This window comes from Chanos chanos, chromosome 2 (assembly GCF_902362185.1).
Source record: "Chanos chanos chromosome 2, fChaCha1.1, whole genome shotgun sequence".
Lineage (NCBI taxonomy): Eukaryota > Metazoa > Chordata > Actinopteri > Gonorynchiformes > Chanidae > Chanos > Chanos chanos.
Genome location: NC_044496.1, coordinates 31428531 through 31452826, shown reverse-complemented (window position 1 = coordinate 31452826; position 24296 = coordinate 31428531). Strand labels below are relative to the sequence as shown.

At 43.1% G+C, this 24296-nt stretch overlaps 1 protein-coding gene across 1 annotated transcript; it reads left to right on the top strand.

Moving 5' to 3' along the window:
* Positions 1-389: 389 nt before the first annotated feature.
* Positions 390-24142, top strand: znf277 (zinc finger protein 277). Its single transcript, XM_030766508.1, has 12 exons — positions 390-449; positions 1469-1679; positions 1775-1863; positions 3165-3247; positions 6808-6899; positions 7126-7236; positions 8021-8153; positions 22155-22222; positions 22566-22662; positions 22874-22916; positions 23043-23217; positions 23641-24142. Exons 1-12 carry the CDS (start codon positions 416-418, stop codon positions 23825-23827), a joined length of 1323 nt encoding a protein of 440 aa, XP_030622368.1. The 5' UTR covers positions 390-415; the 3' UTR covers positions 23828-24142.
* Positions 24143-24296: the final 154 nt, after the last annotated feature.

Genomic DNA, 24296 nt, shown 5'->3' with positions numbered 1-24296 from the left:
TATCATGTTCAATTTCTCACGTTTATAACAAACCAGATTTCATGAAAATCGGTTCAGAATTAAGCGAGTTACAGTCGATTTTTGTACAGAAGTCTGCTTCTTTCCATATACATTGTATTTGTTTACTAGCGGGTCTTGACCGCTCCAATATGGCGGACGTGCAGACGCACAGTGACGACATACAGCAGCGGCCAATGCAGCATCTACATGTATATCTGTGAGCGCAACCCTCAGTGCATTTTCTCAGCCAGTGAACAAGTACGGTTGCATCGTGGGAGATGAAGTATTTTGTTGAGGAAAAAGCAATAAAAAACTTCGAGTTCCACAATTCCCTTCTTCCACAGTAATAGCGTTACAAGTAATGATTGGTCATACTGGGACACTTTGTTAAGACACATGACCCACACAGTCGGAAATGGCCGACTGCATGGATAAGGGAAGTCTGACAGGTATAGTGTTTGTATTCTCGCTAAACCTGAACGAATTTCGTATTAAGGTTGGTCTTGTCAGTGAAATATACTTTCACTTCAACACACAAGCTGCTCTTTAAAAATACGTCTTCGAGCGGACACTGGATAATTTTAAAATAGTCATTAACTAACGTTACGTCCCAGTTACGAGCGTTGCTTATTCTGTTAGGCCTAAGTACCAAGCACTCGGTGTCAGAGGGAGCCTTCATATTGATAGGTCGTTTTTACAGCATAATGGTCGACTATAAAACTCAGATTTAATTTGATGTCACTAGCGCAGACAGTTGAGTTGAGAGTCTTTCTGAACTACTGTTTTCTCAACTGAAAAGTCGATTAGCGGTCCAATCAAATTGACCCTGTCGGTTTAAGAGTGGGATCATGGAAGCGGTAGCTCACTGAAATGGTGAGTGAGTTATCCTCCTGTAGGTGGACCATGAGTGTACGGCAGCCTTTTGATGTTACTTGTGTTTTTCTTGAAGTGGGTGTAGTCGGATTAAATGCATTTAGGTGTGGGTTTGTGATGGATTTTAGACGATGATAAGAGGACGCAGTGCTCATTTGGGTCGCTCTTGAATGGTGTGTGATCCATGTGCTTTGCGTTTGCTGAAGAAGGTTGGGTATTTTTCCGACACGCACGTGATGCGCCAAGGTGTTATTCATTCACAGGCCACAGCGTAGATCCTTTATGTGAGAAGTTGATCAGATCAGATTTCACATGTAGATCCATGTTGTTGCAATGATCCTTTTGTAATCGTTGTCCTGTTTTCGCCTTCATCATATGTTTACACGTAGGGTTGATTAACTGAAGGCTAAATTTTGTGCTTAATATTGTTGGGCTGCACTATAAAAATGGTGCACATGTAGAGACCTTCAGAAAACTCAGGAGATGTGTATCTTTTACAGATATATGATGCTGAAGTGTGATTGTCTGAGAATGTGTTACTGTTATATATTTCCATGGTGTAGCTGGGAGAGTAATGCATCTCTGTTTCTCTCAGGTGGGCAGGACTGTATTCTGGAGCCACTGTGTTTTCCTGAGCAGCAGAATGCCTATGCCAGCCTGGCACATGCCCAGGGCGGCTTCCTGGTGCCCTGCCTGCTGTGTCCAGACACGACCTCACTCACCGACAGGGACCAGCTCCTCAGGCACCTGCTTCTGCAGCATAAACTGGTCATTGCTGATGTCAAACTGGTTGCCGACTTCCCACGGTTAGAACCAATAGCACACATTTACTTTGTCCTCTCAGGACACACAGTAACACTGCCTGAGGATTTGACCAGTTCCCTTGATGTTTTGATTGTAGGTATATGATGTACTGGAAGAGACGCTTCATAGAACAACCAATCACAGACTTCTGCAGTGTAATCAAGACAAACTCAGAGGGTCCTGTCGGTAAGAATAATGTAAAACTGACTATGGTTTTCTTATGTGCTGACCTAATCCCCTTCGAAAATGCTCCATATTTACTGTAGTCGTTCACTTTTAAATCATTAGGTTCAGAGCATAATATATACAGATATCATGTAAAACAACCAATCAAAATCTCTTTTTACCACAGCAACATAAAGCAACAGTTGTAGAAAATCTAGCTCAGTTTGATCTATCACTTTATTACTTATTTCATGCCACTTGTCAGTGACAAATAATTATTATTAATTATAGATTATTCTAGAGGACTAATAACACCTGACTGGCATATTTCACTGTCTGGGAAGACACTGGTTGCTGTGGCATCTTCACCATTACAGTTCACTGTGCAGTGTGATATCGAGGAGGTGGTGGAGAAAGTTTTGTCTGATATGTTTGTGTGTATAAGTTCTGAGCTATGCATTTGTTAATTTCCATTTAAGCTGAGTTTATGCTGCTGGCCTTGATGTCTTTTGCTTTGATGTTTTGCGTGTATTTGATTGTCTGGACTCATTTACATCCATTCCTCATGTTTATGAATGAATGTAAATAACTTGTCTCTAACAGGTTTACGAATGAATGTAAATAACTGATCTCTAACAGGTTTGCGAATGAATGTAAATAACTCGTCTCTAACAGGTTTGCGAATGAAAGTAAATAACTTGTCTTTAATATGTTTGCGTTAGCTGTGCTGCATTGCGTGTAAATTACAATTCAAGGTCAAGTTTACTTATATAGTGCTTTTTTACAATTAACAATTGTCTCAAACCAGCTTTACAGAGATCTGTGCCAATAGTCACAGTTAGTGAGGGGAAACTTAAAAAAAAAAAAGTGAAGGAATCACTAAAAATCACGTTGTTAAAAACAGCCGATCAGACATTTGAAGAAAATTCGCAGAGGAAGAAGTCAATAACTTCTCGTGTTCAATAATGACCATTGCAGTAATGAGAATTGAAAAATGTATAAACTGTTAAAATTACATACTGAGATATCTAAATCACTCTGAGCCAGAAAAAGCACATATTCTTCTTTCCTATAACAGCTATGTCCTGCAGGTTTATAATGTGCAAGGAAGCTTTTGTTTTCATCAGTGCCATGCTATGCTAATTTAATTCAGTTTGTTTTTTAGTAAACTCTAATATTTAATGTGTGTGGAGTTAATGTGTTATGATTTCCCCACCATGACACTGCCCTGTCCGTGAAAACGTGAAAAACTGGGTTAGATTCACTGACAGGTTGTTTGTTTTGAGACTCTGGGCTAACATGTGGTTGTCCTTTGACTGTAGAGGAACAGGATCATTTCTTCCTGCTGTGCGATGCCTTGCCAGAGGACAGGGTTCTACGGGAGCAGCTCCAACAGAAGAGACTGGTTAGTGTCTACAGGACTGCATACTCCGGCAAAGCTCCTCCTTTTCACCTCCTCTGTCATGTTTAATGTCGCACCGGGCTTTTCACATGGTCCGACTGTTATAGTGCTCTGGTAGCAGTGTACTGATGTGATGATGGTTTGAATTCTACCATTATCCAGTATACCACGGTACACTCCCTGTACATTATCTCATATACCACAGTACACTCCCTGTACATTACCTCATACCACAGTACACTCCCAGTACATTACCTCATACCACAGTTCACTCCCAGTACATTATCTCATATACCACAGTACGCTCCCCGTACATTACCTCATATCACAGTACACTCCCAGTACATTCATAATGCATTCCCCCCAATTTAACCATAAAAAGTTTTTTAAAATAGCCTTATGCTGTGCTGTGCATTTCCACAACTTTGTCCTGGAGTGTTTCTCAGAGACCATGGTTGATCAGGCTTGACTGTTTTTTTTTCCTTCACTGTTGATAAGAAACCCTATTTTAATGGCATTTTTATAAACAAGAAAACCTATTTTAATGGCATTTTTATAAATTTTCTATCGGCAGACTCATGATGTCTTTTCAAAACTTTAATACTGTTTTAGTCTTCTTCAAATGCAATATTCTTAATAGTATCTTAGGACACAGACTCGTAGCATGTGTTCTAAAACATGCATAAATTTAATAACCCATACGCTGAGAAGATTATCAGTTCCAGACTGTTCTCAGAATGTTCTTTTTTGTGCTGATATTATGAGTCAACATCATCTCTCACAGATCTCATCTTGAGAAAAAACTGTAAAGGCAATAGTGGTTGCCAGGCAACCTGGCTTCCTGCCACCTCTGCGGTTTTCTCTGTTCTCCACCAACCAGCTGTTTAACACGGCCACAGTGACCTGCCGCACTGATGCCATCAAACACATCATGCAGTTCAACCTGTGGGCCCCGCCCCCCTGGGAGGGGGGGATGCACCTGTCAAGGGGGGCGCAAGATTAGGAGGTTTTTAGGCGCAAACTGGCAAGGACAATGAGGGGGATGGGGTGGAGAGGCATGTCGAAAAATGCTGAAAACCCCTGTTTTATTGGAAGGTCCTTCTTCTAGAAAATCTGTTAAACTTGAACATTGGGACTGTCTCTTTAACATACCATTTCAAGAGACAGGTCACGGCGGGCAGCCCGTGGCCTAAGGATAGACAAGTGGACTTGTGACTGAACGGGTGCTGGTTTGATTCCCAGGACCGGCAGGAAAACATCCACGGCTGAGGTGCCCTTGAGCAAGGCACTTATCCCCCAACTGCTCCCCGAGCATAGGTGTGCTGCCCACTGCTCCTGCGCCTAGTGTGTGTGTGCTCAATACTGCTGTGTATGGATGGGTTAAATACAGAGGTCAAATTCACTGCTCACAGTGTGTGTGTGCAGTCATGGAGATTTAATCGTAATCATAGTCTTAATCGTAATCTTATCAGCAGAACACATGATGACTGCAAAATTATGACCAAAGGCTCGGGCCCTTTTCAGATGCTCTAAGTCAGGGGTGTCAAACGTACGGCCCAAGTTGCAGTGCTCAAGGAATATAATATTCAGCGCCACTATGAGACTCATCATAGTGAAAAATATGACAGCTTGCAAGGACAACTGAGAACAGAAAAGATCAATGAAATGTTAGCGGGTCTGAGAAAACAGCAGTCTATTTTTACCCACAGCCGAGGGATTAGTGATGCGGCGGTCAAAGCCAGCTACCTTATTGTTAACGAAATAGCATTAGCATCCAAGCCATACTGTGAGGGCGACTTCGTGAAAACATGCATGCTGAAGGCTGCAGAAATTGTGTGCCCTGAGAAGCAACAAGCTTTTGCCAACATTAGCCTGACGAGGAACACTGTGGCAGACAGGATTTCAGACCTTTCTGCAGATTTGGACAGCCAAATAAAGCACAAAGTCAAGTCATTTGTTGCATTTGCAATTGCAATTGATGAGAGTACTGACATTACAGATGTTGCTCAACTGGCCATATTCATTCGCCATACTCATTAAATAAAATAAAAATCCACTGTGATCTGTAAGTTGTAATGCACATGTGTAAATGATGAACTGATGCATAATATTGTTTAAATTGCAGTTCTTTTATTCAAATTTCAGGTTTTTCATAATATGTGTTGTAAAAGGATAGTTCAATAAATGTGAGCATCTTAATAATATATTAATACTTTTTTGCACTAAAACAAAGACATGGATTTAGAATTCTAGTTATTTATAGATTATTATGCTATTGTTTTACTTGTCCGGCCCACTTAAGATCAAATTCCGCTATAAGTGGCCCCTGAAGTAAAATGAGTTTGACACCCCTGCTCTAAGTGATGATACCATGTGCTTTGTTATTATTTAAATGGTTACTCAGTCAGCACTGTCCGTCAGAATGAAAGCTGTTATAATCATTCGCTCTGTTAAAATATATACACACTGCATGGAAAACATGGTGCTTATATTTTCTCATAGTGAGAAATGAAAAGAAAAAGAAAGGCATACTAGCTTCAAACTATCGTTAACATTATGCTTAATGATCAAAAACACAGTGAGGAATTGTCTCCTATACAAGAAATGTGTATTCTCTGTGAGTGGGCATCATGATCTAAAAAAAAAAATCAACTACAACAACTGAGGCTTAAAAAACCCCAAAAAAAACATCCATCCGTGGTTCACTACATCCATGCATACTGTGAACAGTGAATTACTGGCAACAACATTGGCATTGTGCAGGTAGGTGAGTTACACTAACACCCCAAACAACTCACCTACCTGCACAATGCCAATGCTGTTGCCAGTAATTCACTGTCCGTGTCAGATGTGCTTGTTATGTCTAGGTTTGTAATATGTAGGTTTTTTTACTCTTTACTTAGTACTTTCTTTACTCAGTACTTTCTGTTCTTACCCAGTACTTTCTGTTCTTACCCAGTACTTTCTGTTTATACTCAGTACTTTCAGTTGTCATATTTATTACTCAATACTTTATTTATTTATTTTTTTGTCCTCAGTATTTATTGTGCGTTATTTATTGTTTTATGTGGTATTTATGTGTTAATTGTTTTATGTGGCACTGTGGTCCTTGTGTAACGCAATCTCGTTCCCCTGTATATATGGAAATGACAATAAAAGCAGTCAAAGTCTAACTGAATCAAGGACTACAGACTGTGGCTTTGGCTTTTGGGGCAAAACAGTTACACCTCTAATACTCACACACACTCAAACACTCACACACAAGCCCACACTTCCCTGCTGTAAGATGATTAAAGTGTATTAGCGAGCTGTAGGAATATGTTTTGTTTTTATGCTAGTCATATTTAGTGCAGATGTGTTCCTGTGGCCAGTGTTTGATTTCCCTTCCCTTACTGATAAGGGAAGAAAAAAATGGGGTTCTGGCATTGCAGAGAACTGCCTCATTTTATTTACGCTCACTCGGTTTCTCTTTACGTGTATCACAGAAAATATATCAGTGTTTTTCTCCTCCTTTTGTCATTTTATTGTTGTTTTCCCAAACTGAAGCACCATTGTGTTTTTAGGAGGAGGTCCTTGAACAGCAGCAGAAAGAGAGAGATGACTGCAGTTTCCAGCATACCTGCATGTTCTGTCATGAGCAATACAGGGGAAACAGGTGGGTTTTATGTCTGTCAGTCACACAGATGATACATGATACTTCCACACCCTATGATACCTGGCACGTTACTGCCGTACGGCAAACAGCATGCGTGTGACCGTGCACTCTTAGTGAAGAGGTAATGCAGTGTGCAGGCTAACTGAAATCATTACAGTGGAGAGATCTCCCACATGGCCCTGTGTCCTAACTAAAGGAGCTTGTGAACCTGCTCTGTCCTGTGTAGGTCGTCACTGCTGAACCACATGGCCAAAGAGCACTCCTTCAGCGTCGGTCACCCAGACAACATCGTCTTCTGCTCAGAATTCCTTGACATTCTGGAGAGAAAACTGGACCAGTAGGTGTCTGTTTTTATCACATTAGATTAGATTAGATTCAACTTTATTGTCATTGTGCAGAGTACAGGTACAAAGCCAATGAAATGCAGTAGCATCTAACCAGAAGTGCAAAAGCATAGCATTATTTACAGGTAAGTGCAGGTAGTGAGTACTGCAGTAGTGATATTGTATCTTACATTATATACAGTATACAGATCACATCTATTTAACACAATTTTTATTATTATTTATTGTTTACGTTTTATTAGTATTTAGTTCTATCAATATTGCAGGTCTGTCTTTTTTTTCCGCAGTATTAAATAACCCATTGTTTCCCAATCCTGCTCCGGAGGGTGAGCACATTTCAAGTCTCCCTTGCTACAACAAACCAGATTCAATTAATTTCATATCTCCCCTGCTCCAACAAACCAGATTCGATTAATTTCATATCTCCCCTGCTCCAACAAACCAGGTTCAGTTCATTTCCTGTCTCCCCCTGCTCTAACATTATAGATTCAAACCAGAATCCTGTCTTTTAGAGCAAGATGAGTGAGGTGAAGTGTCAAGCCACAGGAGCAGGTTGGGGAAACACACATATTGATGTAATTATGCACACTATAAGAAGGGTTCCCTGTAGTGGCCCTTCCCTGGATGTGTTGTCAAAAATTTGTATAGAAGTGGTTTTTGTGGGTTTTGCATTTTTTACAGTGATCAGTTATGCTGTCTGTGTTTAATTAATCAGCACATAACAGTAGGAGTCTGGACGCTGTGTGCTTACTGTAAGATGGTTTTGTTTGCTGTCAGAATGCAGTGTCTGTACTGTGAGAAAACCTTCAGAGACAAGACCACCCTGAAGGATCACATGAGAAAGAAACAACACCGGAGGATCAATGCTAATAACCATGATTATGACCGCTTCTATGTCATCAACTACTTGGTAAGTTTATTTATAAAATACATTTAAAAAACAACAGCAGTTGACCGAAGTGCTATACAATCAAAATAGCAATAAAAACACAAATCACAATACAATAAAAACACAGAGACCAATTAAAAAACAAAAAAGACAGTTTAAAAAAAAAAAAAAAAAAAAAAAGCAATGAGACCAATGAAAGAAGAAAGCGACTCTCATACTGAGTTAAAGGCCAGGCAAGAAAGATGTGTCTTAAGACAGGATTTAAAAACAGGCAGTATAGGGGCCAGCCTTACATGCAGAGGCAAATCATTCCATTGTTTGGGGCTGTAACTGCAAATGGCATGATCTCCCCAGTGCTTCAGCCTAGATCTCTCGCTTGTGTGTTCTTGTTAGAAGATGAGCTGCAGCATTTTGGACCAACTTGCGTGAGAGAGAGGCCTGGAAAACACAACATACAGGGCATTAAAGTAGTCAAGCCATGGTTGAGATAAAAGCATGTATAACCCTTTCAAAATGCATAAATGATAAAAAGCGCTTGACGTCAGAGAAGAGCCTCAGTTGGAAAAAGCCAGATTTAACCACTGAGTTTACACATTTGTTCAATTTAAAATCACTGTCCATTATCACACCAGATTTTTTTACAGTGGGTTTTACATGTGTTTCCAGGGAACATAGATCTATACGAGGGACATCACAGGAATCACTGGGTCCAAATACCAGGACCTCAGTTTTATTCACATTAAGGTTTAAAAAATTTAAGGCCATCCAAGCTTTGATGTCCTCAAGACAGTCCAGCGGTGGTTTTAACAAGTTGGGATGGGATCTTTCCGTTTTAAAGGCAGGTAAATTTGGGTGTCATCTGCATAACAGTGGAACAAGATGCCATGTTCTAAGAATGGACCCTAAGGGGAGCATGTAAAGGGAAAATAGGATTGGCCTGATAATAGAACCCGTGCGGACTCCACAAGGGAGAGATGCTGAGGAGGCTGACAGTAAAACGTCTGTCGGACATGTAAGATCTGAACCATTTCAGAGCAGTACCTTTAATGCCAGCACAATGCTCCAGGCGAGAGATGAGAATACTGTGGTCTACTGTGTTAAATGCTACTGTGAGATCCAAAAGAATAAGAATGGCAAAATCCCTGGAGTCAATAGCTAATAACAGATCGTTAAAAACGTTTAACAGTGCAGGTTCGGTGCTGTAAAGAGCTTTAAAACCAGACTGGAGCGGCTCAAGAATGCCATGTATGTCTAAATAAAGATTGCAATTGTATCAGTACAAAGTTCTCCAAAATTTCTGAAAGATACAGGAGTTTGGAAATAGGTCTAAAATTAGAGGACTGAGGTGTCCAGATTGGGTTTTTTTAATCAGTGATTGCACTACTGCATGCTTAAATTGTACTGGTACAATACCTGAGGCGAGACTGCTGTTCATAATTGCTTGGATGTTTGGTCCAATAGTCTCAAAAATATCTTTAAAAAAAGTGAGGGGGGACAGCATCTGTGGCTTATAATTTCATATGACCGATAGTTTCCTTCGGGTGAGAGAGACACAGGCTCAACTGGTTAAAAACGGCAGAGCAAGTGACAGTGATGGATGGGTCATAAGAAGGCGATGAGATGACAGCTCTGATGCTCATAAACTTGTCAACAATAAAGTGTAATTTTCCACAGGTATCTGAGGAGACATCAAGGCAGGTAGATTGGGGGGGGAGGTTGTTCAGAATGGTGTTAATGGTACTAAAAAGAACACAAGGTTTATGACCATTTTTTGAAACAATATCAGAAAAACATTTTGTCTTTTCACCTTTAACAGTTTTCTGATATCTGCATCAGTTCCTAATGTTTAAAATGTTTTTAAATTGTCAAAAGATACCTGCAGCATTTTTTTTTTTTCCCCGCTTGCGCTCAGCTCTCCTGCATTCACATCTGGCTGCCTGAATAGTGTCATTCAACCTCAGTTTTAGTTTGAAATGCATGATTTTTAATGGAGCAACAGTGTCCAGGATGTTCTAATTCATATTTCCAGACTGGCCACGAGAGGGTATCGATTACTTGTCACCTCATGACTCCCGAGTCTATATAACCTATACTTGTGTCATGATCTTTCTCCTTTTCATTCTCGCCATGCAGAGAACATTTTAGAAGAGACAGGTGCAGCTTAACTGTTATTGGGCTTAGTATCTTGCTTCCTCACCTAGCTGCGTCTCACTGTGTTTGTTGGAATTAACAAGAACAGTCAGCCCAACGAGTACCTCTTGGTTTGCCAAGGTTCCCTTGTTTTGTGCCAACGACAGCCTGACAGTGCTTGACGACTACTCGCACTTGCTCAGTGCTTTTATTGGAACTTTCGGATACTACTTGCACTATTGAACGTCAGATACTGGCAACCACAGGTGAGTAAGCTGCAAGGCTATGGCTTTATTAGCATCTACCGGCAAGTACCTATTGGTCTTCCAGGGTTCCCTTGTTTGATGACAGCAGTAAGGTACAACTTGTGAACTCCCAGTTACCTCCAGCTGCCAGTCAGTGAATAAGGATCTCCATAGCACACACTACTCTCTTGTTGTAGTTTGGATTTCGCTAACATTATTAGCAATGTTAGGTTGTGTTGTTTTAACGTTAATCTACTGTGGTGATAATGGAGCACTCTGCATTCTGCACACAATGCTAGACGGGCATGATTGCTGCCCCTCTTGTTTAGAGAGGTGTGGTCCAATCCCTGTCCTGAATGTAGCATTATGCCACTTGAACTCTGCCAGAAATGTTTGACCAATGCCTGCTCTGATATGTTGGAGGTTTTGCTCTCGTCTACTGTTTCAGTAAATGTGCACAGTGCAAAGTGCAAAGCAGCAGATAAAGAGGGACAGCAGAAATCAAAACGCAAACCCTCAGTGGCTGAACTTGCAAAGGGGGTCGATGAACTCACCACAACAGTTGGAAGGCTTCAGGCACTTTTGACTTGTGCTACCATAGCAGCTGTTAAAGACAAGCATGCTGATCAGACTGAATGTGAAGTGCTGCACGTCAGTGCACACACTCTGTCCTCACAATGGCACTCATTTAATGCAGAGGCAGAGGGAAATGACACTGTGTCCGTTGCAGCCACAGCTTCTCTCTTTACTGAGACTCATACCCAACCATCTGTCAATGTGGAGTCACCGCAGTGTCACCCATTTTTATCGCATTCAGTTAATGGCAGCGAGGCCGAGACAGGAAGTGAAACTTCTTCTGTGGCGCTGTCACTATGTGACAATATTGAAGTGGTGCTTGCAGAGTTGAAGCTAGACATGCCACAAGCTCCGGGTCCTACCAACTTACTGCGCCACTCAGTGCCTGGGAAGAAAGACTTGCTGGTACCACACTACAAGGACTTCACAGAAGTTGTATTAGTGGCATTCCAGTCAGCTTTGACATTTCAGCCAGATCGTGCTGCTCACATGCTGGCTAACATGACTGCACCAGATGCCATCGGCCTTGGCTCAATGCCTGCTTAGCCTTACTTATTGTTTCGCCCCATGAAACCATACGCCAAGATGTACAATGCCCCAGCAAAGAGTGCAGGTGTACTGATGACACATTGGTCAAGATATACAACACTATCGCCAGATTGGGTCATATTGGCAACTCAGTGGGTCACCTTTTGCTAGCTTTACATTCAACTTTAGATTTAGCCCCTCATGGTGATATTGCATCCGGCCTGCTTGATGCCTCGCTGCAAGTGCTTGGTACTGTGGCCAGTGATTGTGGGAGAGCACTATGTCTTCTTGTCTACACAAGTCAACAGATGTGGTTGGCACCGTCACCCTAAGTGTGCCGTAACAACCTATGCCAGCTGCCACTGATACCTGGCCACCTCTTCGGGCCAGCTGTACAGGAAGCCTTGGAGCGAAGAGTGTGTGTCACCGAGTCACGCTCACAGCATGTAGATTGGCGCACAACCTTTACAAGTGTACACTCACCCCTCTGTGTTTCTACAGTACAGGTTCTCCTCAGGCCAGCCAACCAGATCTGTCCCTCCAGCTCATCAGGATGGTCGCTCACGCTCGCTGCCTGTGACACCACCATCACTTTGGCACCCCCCCCCCAGGCCAATGAATCGACCTTGAGATGTCGCTGACAGGCTGAGGTTGTCTGCGACTTACTTTTCAGCGCCCCAGCTGCAGTGCTGGTGAGAGATAACATTGAACGGTTGGCTTCTGGAGACAGTCGGGAAAGGCTACTGGTTGCAGTTTTGCCATTTGCTGTACCTAGACAACTTCTGCAGCCACTCCAGAACAAGCTTCGGCCGATGCCAGCTGTTTTTTACATCACGTTTCAGCACTTTGCCTCATGGTCAACTGGGAGAAAAGTTGTCTCACCCCCAGTCAGTCGGTGAGTTATCTGGGCATGCACTTGGACTCCGGGGCAATGCGTGCCACTCTCACCAAGATCAGAAAGTCCACGTGTGGCACAGGATCCCTTATATTCAACTGTTGAGGCTTTCAGCGTTGATGATTGCGCAAGTTGGATCAGCAGTATACAACAGAGGTACCTTAGTGCTTGTGTCAAACAGCTACAGCTCTTACCTCCTCTGGTGGTGGCAGGAGAGTTTCCTACAGTCCGGAGTGCAGATGGTTCCACCCCTTGCATGCAGGGATGTCGTCACAACGGACGCTCATGGGTTGGGGGGGGTAGTGGCAGCATCAAAGGGTGAGCGGCCTATGAGATCCACACATGAAACAGTGCCATATCAGTGTCCTAGAGATGCAAGCAGTCCTTCTGACTCTCAGACATTTCAAGCATGTGTTAGTCAGGACTAGGCATGGGACGATGTAATTATCTCACAAGTCGGTTCACTATACGATATGAGGTTCACGATTTGATTTCACCACGATTCAATAGAGCCTAATAACAGTTCAGTGACAAAGTATGAATATTCAGAATTGATATTTAATTTTTAGCCATGCAAAATGCTAAATAAATTCTCATTTGAATAAAGTTCTCTACTAAACAACACATAAAGAGATCAAAGTAACAACAGAAATTCTCATAAAGATCAGAAATACAACAAAGGTGTCATAAATACAAGCTATCTCAACGCTTCCCAGCAGCAAAGTTAATCAGACATATTAAATTAAATGACTAACATGACATCTTGAATCATACAGTAAGTATGTGTGTCTACATTATGAACAGAAACTGTTTCTTTGCATAACAAGATACCATAAATCCCTTAATGTTTTCATTGTGCAGTCATTTTAAACAGCAGTTTTCAAGGACACGCATATGTAATACGTTGTTTTGACACTGAATGTAACATTATGATTAGTTGAAATAAAGCTTAGTTTTTAAATGACACGTAAGATAACAAGATGCCATAATTCCATTATCGGTTTCATTGTTAAGGCATCTTAATCAGCGATTTTCAATCAATGACACATGTTCGTATCTCGCTATGCGATGTATATTCAGGAGAAGAACGTACTTGTTTATGAAGTCCATGCACATTAATTAAATGAGTTGCAGTTGTAGACAGAAGTTGAGAATCGTAGCCAAAGCCAAACTTAAATTTCTAGAGGTGGTCGGGTATACATTATAACCAGAAACTGTTTCTTTAGATAACAAGTTACCATAAATCCCTTCACGTTTTCGTTGTTCAGTCATTTTAAACAGTAGTTTTCAATATCATACGTGCGTACCCTATGTAAAGTTATTTTCACACTGATAGTCACATCACAATTAGTTGAAATAAAACTGAAGGCCACTTTATACTTCTGTGTCAAATCTATGGCGTAGGTAAAGCGTAGTCTCTGTGTTGCCATGTACCCTACGCTGTAGCCTACGCCGTAGCCTGACGCGCACCTCCTCACTGTAGACCGCAACAACTTTGATTAGTCCACTTGGTAGCATTGCCCCCTTCTGCCTCAGTTGGTTCTATGGTCGTACACACCATCTCCTCCAACATCTGTCTTTTCTGTGTTGCAGTAATTTCACTAAAAGTAACTGTTGCTCAACGTAAGATTTAGAAAGTCCTCAAAGTCACCACAGAAAAATTTCCAGCAAAATGGTGAACTGAGTGCATGTCTTTTTGAGAGCTTCCTTTGTTTGTTCCCCACAGTTTAGCTAATCCTTCTTTTTAATGCAAAACTTGTTTTATAGATTGTTACGTCCCAGATGGTGAGTTGGGTCTAGGGGTATGAGCAGGGACGTAGCATAAAGGAAACCCACCACCAGTGTCGGATTGGGACGGTGCGAGGGGAAAAAAAACACACGGACACGGGAGCAATGTACAACAAAAAAAGTGCAATGTATTAAAGATATTTACAAAGTGCCAAAAGAATATTTACAAGAATATATATATATATACAGAAATATTTACACCTGAACGCGGAGAGGGGAGAGAACTACAGACGGTGCCAAAGGAATGAACGAAATATAACAGAAACCACCCTAACTGCCTACGGAAACACACACGTAACTACGAGAAACTAAAAAGGTGGCAGAGCCAAAATAAACCTAACTACGCTCACTGCCTACAAAACAAAACATACAATAGTGGCACCCGCCTCTAACCTAACCCCTATACACAGTTAACTCCTTGCGCGGGGATCCCCTTCTTACCTATTCTTCTCCCCACGCCAATCGAAAGCAACCAAAACCAATCCGTAATCCAAATCCGTAGTCAACAATAACAACAGTCAAACACGATATACAGCGAGTAATTATAACACAATAGAGCACAAGCGAACGCAAAACGAGACCGAAAATCTGCCCCAGCTAACAACTGGCATCTTTAAATTTCCGCGCCCCATCTCCGGTTGGCCATCCGACGAGGGGTGCTCCGTCTTTGGTTGGCTGGCTGGGAACACGGAGGTGGGACGCAACACCAGGCCAGGTGGGGAGTGGCAGCTGTTCGCGCCACCGCTGGATCCCTGCGTCAGGTGACAGGCGAGAGGAGCGAGAGAGAAAAACAAAACACAGGACGCAGCAAGACGCAAACACACACACAAACGCGCCGCACGTAACACCCCCACCCATAAGAACAAACTTGCCCCGCAACATCACATACAATACACCAAGTTTGTACACAAAAACAAACACACACGACACAAGATAGAAGCTGCTCTCGGGTGATCGGCAACTTAAACGCTTCTTCCCTACGAACAGACTCAGTGCTGCCGACAGGACAATGAATTATGGAGTCCGTGACTGGCGATGCCTCAGACAGTGGGTTTTGGTCGGAGGGAGCGAGAAATGACTCGGAAAGATCAACAGCGTCTTGATATTTAATGGACTGAGCAGGAGTCATTATACGGGCAGAAAAGACACCAGGAAACTCACGAGCAAGACCATCAGACTGGGGTTGCTCTGTGGGCATAGCAGTCACTTCTGGCAGAGGCAGCACCCTACCACCCGCCAGATCATTCCCCAGAATTAACGCAACCCCTTTTACTGGCAATGACGGTCGTACCCCTACTTTAACAAAACCATTAACCAGGTCAGACTGTAAATGAATCGTGTGTAATGGAACCCTAAGACAGCCCATCTCAATCCCCTGTACCAGTATATAAGACCCAACGAAAGTGTCATCTGAAAAATCTAATATGTCAGAGCAAATGAAAGATTGCGCTGCACCAGTATCACGCAGTATCACTACGGGTATTTGCTCCTCCGATTTACCAGTCTTTGACACAAATCCGTTCAACAGAAACGGAGCATAGCTAGGGTCCGGAATGGGTGTAACAGTAACAGGGCGGTTAGATGGCTCAGAGACAGTTTTAACTAGACCCACGCTTTTGGAAGTTTCCGACTGTTGCCTCTGATGCTTGCTTTTTAAAGTCGGACAGTCGGCAATTAAATGACCGGGTTTGTGGCAATAAAAACATTTCCAATCAGCCTTTGAACGGGACGAAGCGGGACTGAGCTGTTTCCAGCTCTGAGGCTTGGTAACTGGCGATGTTTTCTCATCACCCTGAGTCAGAGTACGATCAGTCACAAACACCGACTTGTGGGTCAAACTAAACTCATCCGCCAACACAGCGGCTTGAGACAGCGACTGAACCTTTTGTTCATTTAGATACAGCGCCATGCGCTCAGGCAGACAATTTTTAAACTCCTCCAAGAGAACGAGCTCTCGAAGAGTCGCAAAGTCAGACACCTTGCTAGACGCACACCACTTATCAAACAGAATCCCCTTTTCTCTCGCAAACTCGACAAACGTTTGACTAGATAATTTCTTGTGGTTTCTAAAACGTTGTCGGTAAGCCTCAGGCACCAACTCGTACGCTCGCAGTACAGCTGCCTTGACAGTTTCGTACTGTAAGCTCTCGGCCAACGACAGTGCAGAACACACCTCCTGTGCCTTACCTACAAACTTACACTGCAGCAATAAGGGCCAGACCTCTTTAGGCCATTGTAGGGACGCAGCAATGCGCTCAAACGCACTAAAATAAGAATCTACCTCAGATTCCCGGAAAGGCGGCACAAGACTAATATGTTTGCTGACATCAAACCCCGGCATAGCCGGTGGAGCCACTGGGGCAGAGTCCGCGACGGGGGAGGGAGAAACAGGAGCAGACTGGGCAACGGGAGCCGCAGCAATTTTCATTGCCTCCAGTTCCAGCTGCCGCAATTTAATTTCTTTCTCGACCTCCAACTCCATCCGGCGAACTTCCAACCGCCAGTTAAGCTCCGCTTGGAGCGCATGTTTCTTCTCGTCAGACTCATGCTGGAGGCGCGCCAAACGTACTCTCAAGCGAGGGTCAAGGCCACCGGACAGGGAGCCACCGCTCTCAGTCACGGTGGACACGTAGGGTGGCAGCGTGACTTTGGCCTCCGCCTCCGCATCAGCCTCAGCCTGCGCTACTCCCCGAACTTCAGACCTCTCAGCTGCCGGAACCTCCTCTGCAGCCTGCGCAGGTGCACCAAGCGCAAACACACCCCGCTCCATCAAACCCTCAAACACTGCCAGCTTGATAACTTTCTTTAATGCCTGTCTTCCAACCACAATGCCAAAATGTTCGGCCAACATTAGGAGATCGTCCTTACGGCACGAATCCAGCCGTTCCACGGTAGGATGGGCCAGAAATTCCTCCACGCTAAACTGAGCCATTGTTCCCGTCACTAACACACCGTCCAAGAAATGCGCCAATGCGCAAAATACGCAAAACCCCCCAAAAAAAAACAAAACGCGCGCACACAAACAACCAAACACAGGGTGGGGAAAGAAAAAGAAAAAGGAGAAAAACTGGGAAAATGCTCCCGGACGAGCCCCCAATTTATGTTACGTCCCAGATGGTGAGTTGGGTCTAGGGGTATGAGCAGGGACGTAGCATAAAGGAAACCCACCACCAGTGTCGGATTGGGACGGTGCGAGGGGAAAAAAAACACACGGACACGGGAGCAATGTACAACAAAAAAAGTGCAATGTATTAAAGATATTTACAAAGTGCCAAAAGAATATTTACAAGAATATATATATATATACAGAAATATTTACACCTGAACGCGGAGAGGGGAGAGAACTACAGACGGTGCCAAAGGAATGAACGAAATATAACAGAAACCACCCTAACTGCCTACGGAAACACACACGTAACTACGAGAAACTAAAAAGGTGGCAGAGCCAAAATAAACCTAACTACGCTCACTGCCTACAAAACAAAACATACAATAGTGGCACCCGCCTCTAACCTAACCCCTATACACAGTTAACTCCTTGCGCGGGGATCCCCTTCTTACCTATTCTTCTCCCCACGCCAATCGAAAGCAACCAAAACCAATCCGTAATCCAAATCCGTAGTCAACAATAACAACAGTCAAACACGATATACAGCGAGTAATTATAACACAATAGAGCACAAGCGAACGCAAAACGAGACCGAAAATCTGCCCCAGCTAACAACTGGCATCTTTAAATTTCCGCGCCCCATCTCCGGTTGGCCATCCGACGAGGGGTGCTCCGTCTTTGGTTGGCTGGCTGGGAACACGGAGGTGGGACGCAACACCAGGCCAGGTGGGGAGTGGCAGCTGTTCGCGCCACCGCTGGATCCCTGCGTCAGGTGACAGGCGAGAGGAGCGAGAGAGAAAAACAAAACACAGGACGCAGCAAGACGCAAACACACACACAAACGCGCCGCACGTAACATAGATATTACTGTGCAAAGACTGAATTCTGACTTTATATTTGACATTATTTTCTCCACCGCTAGTAATGCATGAAGAAATTCAACACATTGGCACAGAAACTCCACCGCATACTAGCTTTTGAAGGTTTCATTACAAAGTTACGCAGACACACCAACGCACAAGTATAAATGCTCACAGCGGCTTAGGCCACTTGCGTAGGCTACAGCATAGGCTTCGCATAGCACCTATGCAGAAATATATATTAGCCTTTAGTCTTTAAGTGATGCGTAAGCCTAACAAGATACCATAATTCCATTATAGCTTTCACCGTTAAGGCATCTTAATCAGTGATTTTCAATCAATAACACATGTTCGTATGCAATGCGTTAGCAACACCATACTATAAAACCTACGCGACGAATATTCAGGAGAAGAATATACTCCTTTATTAAGTCCATGCACATTAATTGAATTAGAGTTTCAGTTGTAGACAGAAGTTGACAATCGTAGCCAAAGAAACTTTAATATCTAGAGGGTAGGGTACAATACAAAGTAGCAAATACAAATACAAGTAGGGTACACTACAAAGTAGCAAATATCATGATATTATTTTCTTCCTTACGAAATGGATTGGAATATTTTTGGATCGTGATGTACTGTATTTCAATGTATTGTCCCATCCCTAGTTAGGACGAACAACACTTCAGTGGTGTTTCACATAAATCATCAGGGTGACACAAGGTCACTTTCCTCTCTTCATCTGACACAGGCGCTTCTGACCTGGGTGGAGGCACGCTTTCTCTCCCTACAAGTGACCCACATCCCAGGCTGCTTCAATATTGCGGTGGATACACTGTCTCGCGGGGGACTGAGACCGGGAGATTGGCACTTACACAAAGAGGTTGTGTGGATGACATGAAATACTTATGGCACAGCAGCAGTAGATCTGTTTGCCTTGAGGGAGATGACACACTGCCCTCTGTTTTTTGCGGGACAGATGGAGACGGAGTCTCTGGGCAGAGATGCACTGGCTCACACATGGCCAGACCTTTTGCTGTATGCTACCGCTGATTTGGGTGTTCCCAAGTTGAGTTCAGGAGATGGGCCACAGGGGGCTTTTGATGGCTCCCAGGTGGCCGGGCATGCTGTGGTTTCAGAGGGGGTCAGACACACTGTTCTGAACACGCATGCTCAGTCCATTAGAACCATGTATGCAAACAGATGGAAACTTTTCACTGCTTGGTGTGCTACTCATGCCCTGAACCCTTCTGAGTTTCTGATTACTGCAGTCCTTGAGATTCTACAACATCTTCTGTATGCAGGACATTCTCCAGCTACGCTGAAGGTGTATGTGGCTGCGATAACAGCTTATAGGACATCTACCGAGGGTGTATCTTTAGGCACTCATAAGCTGGTGGGAGCTTTTCTTAAAGGTACGCTGCGTTTGCACCCACGCAGTCGGGTTAACTTTGCCCCTTGTGATCTGCACGTGGTTCTAGATGGCCTGTCTTCATCACCTTTCGAACCATTAGAGTCCACAGACATTAAATGGCTCTTCTTTAAGACTGCATTCTTGCTGGTGATCGTATTGGCCAAGAGAGTTAGTGAGCTACGTGCTCTCTTGGTGAGTGCTCAGTGTATGCGATGGGACCCAGATGACAACCAAGTTACATTGTAGCCTAACCTTACCTTTTTACCAAAAGTGCTATCCCCACAATTTACTAATCAGTCTGTTACTTTATCTGCATTTCATTCTGATGATAATGAGTCTCACTTAGAAATATGTCCAGCTTGTGCGTTACAGCACTTTGTTTCAGTGACTGCCCAGTGGTGCCCAACAGACCAGCTGTTTGTTTGTTTTGGAGCTTGTTGGAAGGAAACATCTCTGTCTAAATAGAGATTGGCACATTAAGTTTCAGAAGCCATCAGCAGTGTTTACCGCTCTGCTGGAAAAGCAGTCCCTGCTTCTGTGAGGAGTCACTCACCACTTGCAACTGCAACCTCTTGAGCGTCATTGAGAGGGATATCTCTCCCTGATATTTGCTCTAGCCACATGGTCATCACCGTGTACGTTTTCTAGGTTCTACTGGTTAAATGTGGTGCCGCTTTTACCAGTCTCTGCAGCCGTGCTTCCTAGTGATGTCTAGGTATGTGTGATAATTCCTCGTGACTTGGTGGTATAAGTCTTCCACTCTGTTACATGCCTCTGGCGGTCTGGAAATATGAGATAGAATGCTGCTTACAAACGTAACCATGGTCTATGAATATTAGAAGACTGCCAGAGTTCTTGGTCACTCAGAATTGCGAGAAAGATCATGATGAGTTATATAGATTTGGACGTCATGAGGTAACAACTAATCAGGCATGTGTGACCACAGAGGTTTCCACTCTGTTATATGCCTCTGGCAGTCTTCCAGTATTCACAGAACCACAGTTACATTTGTAACCAGTGTTTTGGCAGGTGGAATAAAATAGAGAGGTTAGCTCCTCAGTATCAGAACAGAGGGGGGACCTTGAGTGCATCTCAACAACCTTTTTAAAAGCAGCAGAGAAATGTACAGCAGTACAGGGGTTAAGCATATGACAACGATAAGCTGGAGCACACGGTTTAGTGATATGACAACAGGAGAGAGATCTCGAATAGAACAGGCATGTGATCGAAGAAAACTGCATCGCATATTTCAGTGTTAAAAACAGGTGGATCTACTGTATGCCCATGCTTTTGAACAGGACCTGTCAAAAACTTTGAGATTGAAGGAGTCAATAAGATTTAGAAAGTCCTCAATCAACGGCTCAGTAGGACAGCAAACGTAAATATTAAAATCTCTGATAATTGGAACGCTATCATATTTTGGTATAATTCCAGTCAAGAGATTAGAAAAGTCATTGATAAAGTTCTTGTTATAAGGTGGTTGGTATATCACAGTGCACAGTTCTGGGTGAGATCGATCCAGCATGAACATATTCAGTTTAAAGATGGAGTAGAGGACTGACAACAGTTGCCTACAATTAAAGCTTTCCTTTAGAATAGAATTTACTCCTCCTTGTCCAGTCATCCTCGGGGAGTTAAAATATGTGCAATCAGGCGGTAAAAGATCTGAAAATAGGCTTGACTCAGTGACACTCGGCCACATTTCAGTAACACACAACAGACCCAATCCATGGGAAGTGAACAAATCATTCAGAATAAATGTCTTATTAGCTAGAGATCTAGCATTTCCCAGGGCTATCATAGTTGAAGCCAGGCCATTTGCTGTCTGGGATCCTTGACCTAGCGGCTGAAGGCTTCTGGGGTTCACCCCTCTTCCACAGAGCCGAGGTGCATGAAGACAGGGGATCTGGATCTCCTCATCCGGGCTGATAGCAGGCACCAACCAGGTGTATACAGGCTCCAGAGAACACCAGGAAACAAAACGGCAACGAACCAATCCATATTCAGCCAAAATACCATAGGGATTAGTCCCAGGAGACAGTGTCAGGCAGGATTTCATTCTCACTAACAAACCACTGTGTGTTCCCCAGCATCTATGACACCTCCTCTGGGGCAGTGGAACCAGAGTGCGGCAGAGGTGAGCATGTATTTCCAATAAGATTGGAAGAGGAGAGGTTTTCTGTCCGTCCCAGTTGAACCAGTTTTTTGGTAGCAAGACGGATATTAAGGAGTATTTGGTGATTGTAAACCAGTAGAGAGTCAACATTCCTGTGACAAATGACAAACAAGACAAACACAAACAGAGCTGACAGTGGCAGACGGCACACTGCACACTGCACACACTGGTGCCCTCTTGCCTTTCATGACCTGAATCTGTGTTGTCACTGTGTCTCTTGGCCCTTTGAAGCAGTGAAGTTTAGAGCATTGTAAGCAGATCTGATGTTCTGATTTTCTGCACTGATTTTCTGTTTGTGTTACAGGAGCTGGGGAAAACCTGGGAGCAGGTCCAGTCTGAGGATGACCGGGAACTGGGCCAGGATGAGGATGAGTAAGGCCCATCTCAGTCAGTCTGGCCTGCATAGCCTTCCCTCAACAGAAACACATACAGACAGTGTCAGTGAAGAGGGCTCAGACTCATGAGTTTAAATACACACTGTGTTTCTGAATGGGATGGGCTGAGCTCCCCCTGAACTCATCTCTGTTTCCTAATGCTGCTCAGCCAGTCTTCATTATCAGCCTCACAGCTCAGCTGTCACATGACATGGAGAAGAGCATATAGTCTAGAGTAATATTTAGCTGGACAACATAATATATTTATTCATGCTGTTATATAACCTTCCTTAGGTTATCATATAATCAATCTTTGTGTGTCTGTTTGTCTGTCTGAGTAGCGATTGGTCAGACTGGCAGGCACATCCTGTGTGTGCTGTGTGTTTGTTTTGTGAACAGCACGCAGAGACAATGGAAAAAATCTACATACACATGCAGGTAAGGATGTCTCTACACTGTCTACTCCATGCCAGGCCTCTATTCAGAAACACTCTGTCTATGAATTCACTCATAGCAGAGGTCTGGTGTACGTCTGTGAAGGTGTCATGCCATTTTGATGAAAGATGTTTCTCTGTAAGCTTGATAAAGATTCTCATTACAGGACATCATTCAGGCCTTATGCAGAATTGTTTTCCCCTGTGTTTTTTAGGAGGCTCATGGATTTGATTTGCACAAACTAAAGACGGATCTGAGTAAGTCAAATTACACTAGTTTTTATACGAGGAAAAAAGGCCAGTTATTGGTATTTCTTTAAAATAGCAAATGCATGTACAGAAAGAAATGAAGCAAAGTAAGCACACTATGTTGTCTCTGTCTAGACCTTAAGTTTTACCAGCAAGTCAAACTGGTCAATTACATACGGCGTGAGATCCACCAGTGCCGTTGCTTTGGCTGCCAGCAGAAGTTTGGGAGTAAAGCAGAGGTGGTTTACCATCTAACAGACACAGGACACATGATGGAACCTCCAGCAACGTCGGTGTGGGACCAGCCAGAGTGAGTTTACGCTCCGCTCATTAAAACACAGTAATACAGATTAAACCTAGACACGAGAGAAATGACACCAGTTTTCTCAAAAAAGCTTTATGCAGTAGAGTGACATGTGAGCAGAATATGTCATGTTTGAAAAGTAAAATTTACTGTAAAAAATGTCGATGTGGGATTTGCTACAGCAATTAAATGTACGTTTTCTTTCCATTTCATAATTTTACTTGTTTGTGATTTTTAAGGCTTACGTACAATATTCTTAACACTATTCATGTAATTATACAAATAAACAATCAACAACAACCAAAGCCAAGAAGACATTAAATAAATCTTTGTATCTCACCTAATCCCTGTTTATTCGTATCATTATACAGATTTTAACAGTGATCATTTTATTTTTCATCGTCCAGTAAAGATGTCTTTTTTCTTTAGGTACTATTTTCCGACGTATGAGAATGACGCCCTGCTGACAGCGTTGTCAGACAGTGAGAGTGACTCAGAGGGGATTGTTGGTAGCGGGGATGTTCCAGTCATTGCTGAGGACATGTCAAACCTGCGAGCCCTTAAGCAGAACAGCGTTCTGAGCCACCTCTGTAAAGACAGGACCAGCTCCACGTAAAGCAGTGCAACCATCCATCCATCTAGACCCAAAACTCGTTTCTTTAACTAAGTTATATTTGCGGCACAGGTATTGGTGCAGGCTGTTCAGTGTGTGCTCTCCCAGGTCTCACAGATTTGAGAGTACAGAAATACTCTCCACTTTTGATGTTTGTGCTGTTTATGTCTGACAATTGGCAACCAGTCATTAAAATGTTTCCTGTTCAAAAAAAATTTGTTGTAAAATGTGGAAATATGGTACTGAGTAATTTAAATTCAGAGATAACACCATATTTTTGAAACCATTGTGTTGTGACAGATGCCCTGAAATAAATAAAATGTGTATAACTCTTAAAATACTGACTAGTAACTGCAGTTGGCTTTTACCAAAAAACAAAGATCCTGTTTTGTTTTTTTAATTTTTGCCGTTGTGAATATTGGGAAGATGTTACGAAGGCAATGCACTGTTACATAGTGTTATTCTCTGTTTC

Bases quoted from the DNA above. Each gene is read 5' to 3' on its own strand.
- znf277 (XM_030766508.1), top strand. From the start codon at position 416: ATGGCCGACTGCATGGATAAGGGAAGTCTGACAG. The intron at 7,237-8,020 runs GTAGGTGTCTGT...GTTTGCTGTCAG, and splicing joins CTGGAGAGAAAACTGGACCA to AATGCAGTGTCTGTACTGTG. The intron at 22,663-22,873 runs GTAAGGATGTCT...TGTGTTTTTTAG, and splicing joins AAATCTACATACACATGCAG to GAGGCTCATGGATTTGATTT.